Here is a 9167-nt window from a genome sequence, read left to right as displayed (position 1 = left end):
ACAGATGCCGGTTAACTGAGAGTTTACTGTACACTCTTATAGCACTGTGACTACTATGTATCCACTACAAAAAAAAAAAAAAAAATATATATATATATATATATATATATATATATACATATATATATATATATATATATATATATATATATATATATATATATATATGGATCCATGTCAGATCCACGAAAACACACTTCACTGACGACTGGATCACCGAGACGAGATTGCTGACACAACACATCCCAGATAATGGTAAATATATGTATCACGGAACGGAATGTATTCCTGTGTCCGCAATACAGTTAACAAAAATAAACATGTGTATAGCAGGGGGGCAAGCCCCCCCCCTTTGCCCCCATGTGGGGGGCTGTGTCCCCACACTCCCCCTACTAAATATACTACCTCCGAGATTGCACCACATTGCAGAAATGGGAATACATAATATCATGTGTTGCACAATATGAATAAAACATGATTATTATAAACATTTCCATCATACAGTCATCTTCACAGGTTTAACTCGGTAAACTGAAACTTTTTCTGCACTCTTATTTTTAATAGACAAATTATATAGTTTATGCTGCATGCCTGTTTTTAAGAATTATAATAACATGAAAATCATACATTACTATTTTCAAAACAAAGAGGCAGTAAGAGCTGAAATAATTTTTCTTTAGACATCTAATGCTATAAAGTCACACTTAGATTCAGAATGTTTGCGTGTGTCTGCTCCATTTACAGTAAGCAGAGTACCAGATATGTCAGAAGAAAGCAAACCTGATGAGAGAAGGGTATGAAAGAGCTTTATTTATATTTTGTAGGCAGCACAGTCCCTTTCTGATATGGGTTTACCAAGTTTACAATTAGCCATGTTCCAGCTAGAAAAACGTACAAAAATACAAAAATACTCTATTTCTTAAGTGTCACTAATTGCAATAAGCAAAGCATGCATTACACATTCATGCAACTTAAGAAAAAACGTGTACGACTTATGTGTATATCAAAAAGCAACTGGTCTTTGGTCTGGACTGCAGAAGTTTGAACCAAGTTCAATATATATATAATGTATAATATATAATGTATACAGCTGTTCTGATGTCCCCCAATTCATGCACATCTAAAAGGCATACTTTAATGCATATGAATTAAAAAAGCCTTCAAGAAAGAAACCAAGATCCAAGTGACTTCAACAGTTTTTTTCTATTTTTGTTTGTAAGGTATCTCATTATAAGAACTTTAAATCAAATAATGTTTACATTACAGTTGAGATATCATCATCATTTTCATGACTCAAACAAAGTGCTTCACAACTGCATAGAATCACATTGTTCTTTTGATGAACTAGTGAATGAACAGCACATTATCAATCAGAGTTTACTTCAAGGACATACAAAGAGGGGTCACTTCGCCGAAGCGCATTACACAGCTGAGGTGATGAAAACATTAAAACAGATACTTTGGAGAAAACTGCAAAACTGAATTAATTTATTTTTCTCCACAAAGTTGTAGGAATCCTAGAGTTAGTTACTTTATACAGAAGAGGTAGGGGGTTCAGCTCTCTCCAACCTGGATGTATATGTGATGAGTACATAAAACACAGGATGATATTTTGAGTGGAAGTACCCCAGACAGCATAATTTTAAATAGACAACAGCAAGATCACTACAATATGAATAAATAAAAAAGTTCCCTTTTTGCAATTATATTATTACAGACTGGCTGCTTTGCTCTGCTTTCTGGAACATCTAAGAAGGTATAGTTTATCTTTAATTTATTTCAGAAAACTGTGATTTATAATGTGCCATTTGATACCATGATTATATTTCTGCTATCTTACATTTACTTAGAAGACTTAAAACAATAATGTAAACGCCTTGGCATGCTCCATTATTTACTTTAACGGAAGGAACACATTTCAGCACCTACTGATGTATGGCTTCTTTGTGTACATTGATAGTGCAAAATCATTTTAGAAAAATAAATGCCATGCTCTTGGCCATGCCTGGTATCTCCGCAGTGTAGGACATTCTTCTACAGGCACAATGCTTGTAACCTCACCGAAGGTTCAATTTCAGTAAACAAATGTAGTTAGAAGTTGGCAACAATGGTAATAAGTGACAAGCTTCATTACTTTGTGAGAGTCTGGTATAGGCATTGACAGAAAACTGAACTTTGCACTCATCATCTACAGATGATAAAGCCATAAAAAATAACTTTGTGAATAAACAGTACTACCTCAGACAGAGGCTCACTAAAGCTTCATTTCAATACACAGAATATACCAAGGACTACACTTAATCTAACACGCCAGAATGAGATGGTAACACTTATAAAATAAAACAATGTCACACATGGCAAACTGTGCACTTTTTAAAATGATTTACTTTGTGCATGATTGTGTGTGTATGTAATGTATGTGTGTGTGTGTGTGTGTATATATATATATATATATATATATATATATATATATATATATATATATATATATATACACACACACACACACACACACACATATGTTTGGCTGGATATGGATAAGCACAACATCCTTCTGCAAATCTGGCTGAATGATTCAAAAGACAATAAAGACTCCCTTTAAAATAAAAAAAGCAGTTTAATTCTCACTTAGAATTTAGAATTAGCGCTTTCATCCTGTTTAACAAGACTTCTTCAGATTCTGGTCTTTATTACTGTGTGTACTGGGGGGGGTTAAGTTACTAGTTGACAAAGTAGTATCTATATATGGAAGAATGTATGTGTGTGTGTGTGTGTGTGTGTGTGTGTGTGTGTGTGCGCGCGCACCCAAACACATATCAATACATATGCATTGAATTTGTTAGCTAATACATTTGCTATACATACTAGATCTGAATAGGTGCACCATTCTGAATAAGTTTAGAGCAATACTGTGTGTTATTTCTTAATTTCCTGATGGTATCTTTCAGTACTTTCGATATACTTTTTTTAATGCTGACTTTGACTTGCTTGCCTTTATTAGCTTTGCTGTTGACTCTAAGGTTTTCTTCCTTTATTGCATGGTCTGTTTATGCATGTGGACCAACAAGCTGGTTTACCCTTGAACTTCTAATTCTGTTTGTTCCTGGTAGGAAATGTCAGGTCAGTGCATTTATATAGGTGAGTGTAGAACTTATTTTCATTACTACTAGGCATGTCAACATTTTGGGGGTTACATTTCTACTTGAATTTTGAGACCTCACCATAGAATTGCAGGAGGTTAGTACATTTGAAATTAAATTTTTGAGTAATGAATCAATGATAGTTACATTTGATGGTTTTCAGTGTTGAAGGAGAAGGTTACCAGTTTGTGGTAAGGCTTATATGAGAAGGGTATACCAGTGGGACACTGCACATATAGATGGCATGATTGTTAGGACCAGGTCAAGATTATTTTGTCCTCTAGTAGGCTGTTTGACTACTTGGAATAGGGAGTTCTTGTTTTAGGAAATCAAGGAAGTTTTGGGCATAGCCTACATTTTGGAAACAAATATCCAAATTTATCAAAGGGTGGTTAAAGTCTCCCAGGATGGTGGACTTCCTGTGTAGCTGAAGTTCATCCAGTATATGTAAGAATCAAACATGGTTTTTAGGGGGCACTGAGGGGGTCGTGAAGCATGCTACAATCTGATATTTTATTTAGCATGATTTGCATCTGAATAACTTCAATCTGAGAGCTTCTAAGAATCTGACTTGAGGTAATGTGGTCTTTAACAAATACGGATAGTCAACAACAGCTTGATGATTCTTCTGCAACCCCCATCAGTGTGATGAACAGGCTGTTGCATGAGGCTCAAGAGGCCCTTGCCTTTGAAACCAATAGGGCATACCCTAAGGGGTACATTTGACTTTTAGTACTATCCCTAAACAAGCCACGGATGGAACACAGTTGCCTACATAAAGTGATCCTTGTGTGGATGTTGCCATCAATAATCAACATCCTCAAAGGATGCAGGTCCTTTGTCTTATGGTCAGAAGAAACAAATCTTAACCCTTCTGCCTTCTGGGCATTTTTTAAAATAGATATCCCCCACCTCAAGGGCAGCTGCTTTGGGGTGATGTAGGACATGGCCAGTGCAGTTTATTCTTCATGAGGAAGGACTTTCTTCTAAATTATTCTAACCTGCCTACTTATTTGCTTTTCAGATGGCAATAACTGCACAGCCTTGTAACAGATTCTCTGACTGGGAGGCTCCATGGTGTGTTCAGCCTTAGACTTAACCTTCTGCCTCAAAATCAATGGCATGTAGACCACAGTAACATGCTGCGGTAGACCTCAGCTCCTCCTTGTTTTCTTGAGTAACAGTAACTATCTTCACATTGCACTTGTTCATCAAATTACAAACACAACACCAGTTATATTTTTAAATGGAAGTTTGTTTGCAATAGTACATGTAGCTTTACTTTCTATTTAATTTTCCCCTCTGAGATGTTGCCTTATATGAGTGGTCTATAGTACCTAGGACCACCATAGACTCTCTTTCCTACTACAGTACTCCCTTTTTCCTGCAGAAAGTGAAATCCTAAAAGATATGCTACAGTTCTAAGGAAATAGCAGTACAAGTGCTGGGCAATAAACTCAATCAAACAAGCCTTCAATATGGTGTTTACTCACCTAACAGGCTTCCACTAAGCTTTTCAGATCTAAAAAACGCTCATTTACTATCAGCTAAGCTCTGACAAACAGGGATAAAATCCTGATTATGATTTACATGACACAAGTTCATTTAGTAGAGTGAGTGCCTGCTGGAGTTAGCAGGAGACATTAATCAATAACTGGGCTTTGGCTGCTTACATTTTAAAGGGGGATGGGGCAGGATGATATGCTGGGAGGGGCAGGCTATTTTATCATAGTAGCAGTAGTGGTGAACATTGTTACAAAGGGATGCTGGTATAGCTGAGTAGATATGTCTGGGAGGCATTTCTAACCTAGGTCCCAGAAACAGACACTCCTAAGACCATGCCTCATTACCGGTCTATCCTAAGGTGATGCTAGTACCTATACGATGGTGGTGCTGGTGGAAGCTTATTTACCTCCTACAGTAGACCTGTTATCACCAGAGTAGGGTCTGGAGGGGTTAACATCCAGATGAAGCTACAAAACTAGTGTCTGTGGACTGAAGGGGAAGGTACTCAGGGGAGGGTACCACACTGCAGCACAGCATCTGCAAAGCACAAATACAATGAAAAAAGCCTTTTCAGTATAAGAAAAATGCTTTACCAGACTTTTTACTGCAAAAGTTTGAGTAGCTACACTATTACTTTAAATACCACAGCCTAGTGAGTGGACATAATATCTGTATGCGTGAGCACAGCTATGTACAGTCGTAGCAACCATGTTTGCAAATTAGTATCATCAAACAACAAATTTAGCAAGCTAATTTCATCCAATGGGCTACTGACAAAATGGCTTTCATAAACCCTTGAACAATGTTGGCAAAATCTCATCCCCCTAGTTCAGTCTTGTTCTCTTTTCACCCAGGTTCATGCTACCATAACCAGAGAAGAAGGAAGTGAACATTAAAGACTACTGCAGAGAAAAAGTAATTTACATCTAATTACTGCAGTGACAACAGGACTTCTGTTTATTTCCTTACTTGGTAACTGGGTAAGTACACATATTAATGCATTTTTTCAGTTAAAATCTATGGTAGTATACGCACTTAACTATTTGGCCAACAGCTTTGGACAGCTCCATCAGCAGACTGCACTTTAGAATAGGAGGAACATGTATGTTTGTTCCAACTGATGAAACACAAGGTTTCCATTTCACATGAAGAGAATAATACACAAAATAAGGGTGTTGTAACAGTGTTGAGTTTGGCCTGATTAGATGGCTAATGATATTCATAAATAAATTAGCACAGGAAGAGGGCTCTGTACTCCATACACCTGATGAAACTAATTTGGCTAAATAGAACACATCATCTGCAAAAAGGAGCTGAAGCAGTGCTTACAGTAATTGACCATCCCTGGGATTAAGAAAGGATTACCACAATGTAGAAGCTTTGTGTTCCTTATAAGGTTTTAGATCTTCTGGTAAATCACAGAGTATTAGAGTCAATGCAAGACTTTAGAGGTTGATACTTCTTATTCAGAAACTGCATGCTAATGCAAAACATGTTGCTCTATAAACTTTTAAATGAATTAGAATAACAACTGGGCCTCTGTTATGCCATTATTTTTGGTCTGTAGCTGATTCTTGAGAGCACTTTTTTATCAGATGTAAATTTCAAGGGCACAATGATGAATGTCTGCCTAGGAACACTGTTGGCTGTAAACAGTGTTAAAATGTATTCCCTAAAATGAGTTTATTCTCATACACATTGGAAGACAAACATACTTTTATGATATTAGCTTTTGTAGTGGACTGTCGTCTATGACCAAGTTTGACTTATCTTCCAGGAAATCCCTACTGCAAGCTACCAGTACAGAGCGAGCTGGTGTACTTGGTTAATAAAAGGATCAAATGTTTAAGATTTGTTTTGTTTGAAGCAAAAATACACAATCAGGGAATTCACCTCAACCATTACAGATAAGTAACAGCAGTGGTTCTGGAAGGTTCAGTACAGGTACTGTCAAATGGTGATGATTAATTAAACATCACTATTCTGCTTTTCTCCTTTAATATTACCGCACTGGTTTCACGTACTGCATAAAATTATTAATTGGTACTACATAACACATAAATATTCTTCAAAATAATGCCATAATGGTTTTTCAATCCCAGCTGCCCTAATGCTACTGAGGCAGAAAGATGGATCATCAGTTTCACATCTCTCTTTCCAAAGGATACACATAAGGAGTACAGCCCCGATACTGAGCTGTAGGAACAATAATGAAATATGAACTCATCTGCCTACTGTATGGGAAGAAATCTGCAGCCTTATAAACAAGTGGCAAAAAAGAAAGGATGAAACTTGTTGAGCCATTACTACAAAATCTTAAAACATTTGTAGTCCAATGAAATCAGATGCAGAACCAGATATGGTTTCATAGCAATGCGGTAGCACTGCTCTCACAGCTTTGCTCAGCTATGTTAAAGAGATACCCCATGACTAAGAACCGCCTTAAACCACAGAAGAAAAGTGATTGTCATCCGAAAAGCCTACATGTTCATCTTCAAAGCTTAGCAAGTCTCTAGCTATATCAGGAACTTATTAATTCAGAATGGCCAAAACAGTCTGTGCTGGGTTGGATGCATGGCTCAGAAAATATTGCATCTCATTAAAAAGTTAGTAATGAATCTAGTACAATTGAGACTTTGCAAGAAATATTACACCATGACAGAATATGCTACAACTGGGAGTCTATTAACAGCTGGTGATGAGTAACTGATCAGCAGTGAGTCAGGATTCCACAATGACCAGCAATGTCAGGGAAAAGGAAAAGATGAGAAACAAGACACCACTGCAATTCAAAAAGCAGCCTCAGGAAGCTGGTACCATAGTGCAGAGAAATGCAGCCCTAACTATGATCTACACAACTCAATTTCAGTTAGCAACCAGGGCACTACAGAAGTTAACTGAGGAGCAAGAGGGGTAAAGGGGTGGTTTAATTGCCTCTCCCAATGGGGGGAGGGGTAAGAGGTGTAATATGCAGCATGTCTCCCTTTAATGACTCTTCAGTGGTGACTGTGGATGTTACAAGAGCTGTCTGATACTGACGGCAGGGTGGGGCTGCCTGAAGAGGGCTACACTACTCATGAAAGTGGTTGACAGACATGTTACAGCCACTCCCTTCTGCAAGGATACACGGCATGCTTGATGGGAAGTTAAAGCAAGAAAAATGCACTGATGTCTGCATGTCAACTGCACACTGGTCAATGAATGTTGTGATGAACCAGATGGCTGACAGGTACAGGGCACCACACCCTCCCACCTCACCCCACCCCAAAAAAAAAAGAAACAGCAGAAATTTTTAGTAACATGGTCAGAAGACAGTATAGTAGTAGGTGTTACGGGTCAGAGATGGCACAATGGCACCAATACGCCTGACAGCTGCATGTCATGTGTTAAAGGGTAGTGCTCATAATTAGTAATATGGTTCAGTAATAATGGCAAGTCTCTTTCTGGCAACAAAGTGCAACACTTTTTGGATATCCACAATATAGATGGTAAGGAGAGGATGACGTGCAGTCTTGATTTGTTGTGACCCACCCCTGAATATCCTACCAAACCTACATCAGAATTTAGGAACATATAGTAATCACTACACTGTTCCAGGATATTTCAGATGCACGAGATGGCACATTATTCTCAATAAAATATGCAAGATCAGAGTGATGTTCAGCTCAGTCATGTAAGACATGGATGGGTCTTGTAGAAATTGTAAATATTACTCACTGTGCTCTGAATTGCTTCCCTTAATGCAGACAGCAGTTTGTAAAAAAGTTATGTTTAGTTATAGTAACAATCAGCCAGCCAATTGTCTAAAAGGCTAACACTGGAATGTCTAAAACTAAGCTGTTTATGTGCATCTAAATATATTGAGCTGATAGTTCAGAACTAAATGTAAGGTAAATGTATTGGGCTTGGTATGACCACCACTTATCTTTTAATGTGTCTGTAAACTGCCTTCTGGTCTTTCCAAAGTAAACTTTTAAAGTTTTCTATTTAAGACAAAAAAGAAATTCAGAATCTAGGGGCAAACCACATACACTGAGGTTTGACTGTGCGTCATGTTTTATACAAGGAATAAACTGCATTTTAGTGGCAGGGCAGAAAGCTGAGGACTGACATGGCTAAAGATGATAAACCTGTAAACCAAATTATAAACACATGGCTAAAACTAGACCGACAAGAGTGCTTGAGGCACATTGCATTTTCTGACATCTCCCAGCATCACATAAAGTCTTCACTGGTTCTGTCTTGTGTGCTGAAGAAGCAGAATCTGTTTATAGTCCAGAAGCACCTGCATAGCAGCTTTGGAATTTAATGTCATTGAAGTTGAGAGATCTTGAGTGCAACTGTGCTGTTGAAGTCTAAGAAGAATGGACCTTCCTGCTTGGGAAGAAAGGTGGTGGGAATCACATTGTACACTCCAGCAGGCAGGCTGTCCAGCTCGAAATATGTAAACCCACACCTGCAATAAAAGTAAAAAAAAAGACTGTCATTTCATTGATAAAAGTCATTGTTCTTAAGGGTGTA

General features: G+C 37.7%; 1 protein-coding gene across 1 annotated transcript in view; it reads right to left on the bottom strand.

Annotated features, from left to right (window-relative positions):
- Window positions 1-787: 787 nt before the first annotated feature.
- Window positions 788-9167, bottom strand: part of CAPN7 (calpain 7) — a 1011285-nt gene continuing 1002905 nt past the window's right edge. The window contains exon 21 of the mRNA XM_044064001.1: window positions 788-9102. Within this exon, the coding sequence (XP_043919936.1) occupies window positions 8958-9102 (145 nt within the window). The 3' untranslated portion in view covers window positions 788-8957. The remainder of the gene's footprint in view (window positions 9103-9167) is intronic.

Source organism: Protopterus annectens, chromosome 2.part2, assembly GCF_019279795.1.
Source record: "Protopterus annectens isolate FY-2018-M chromosome 2.part2, PAN1.0, whole genome shotgun sequence".
Lineage (NCBI taxonomy): Eukaryota > Metazoa > Chordata > Ceratodontiformes > Protopteridae > Protopterus > Protopterus annectens.
The sequence above is the reverse complement of the archived record's forward strand: the minus strand, read 5'-3'. Positions and strand labels throughout refer to the sequence as shown.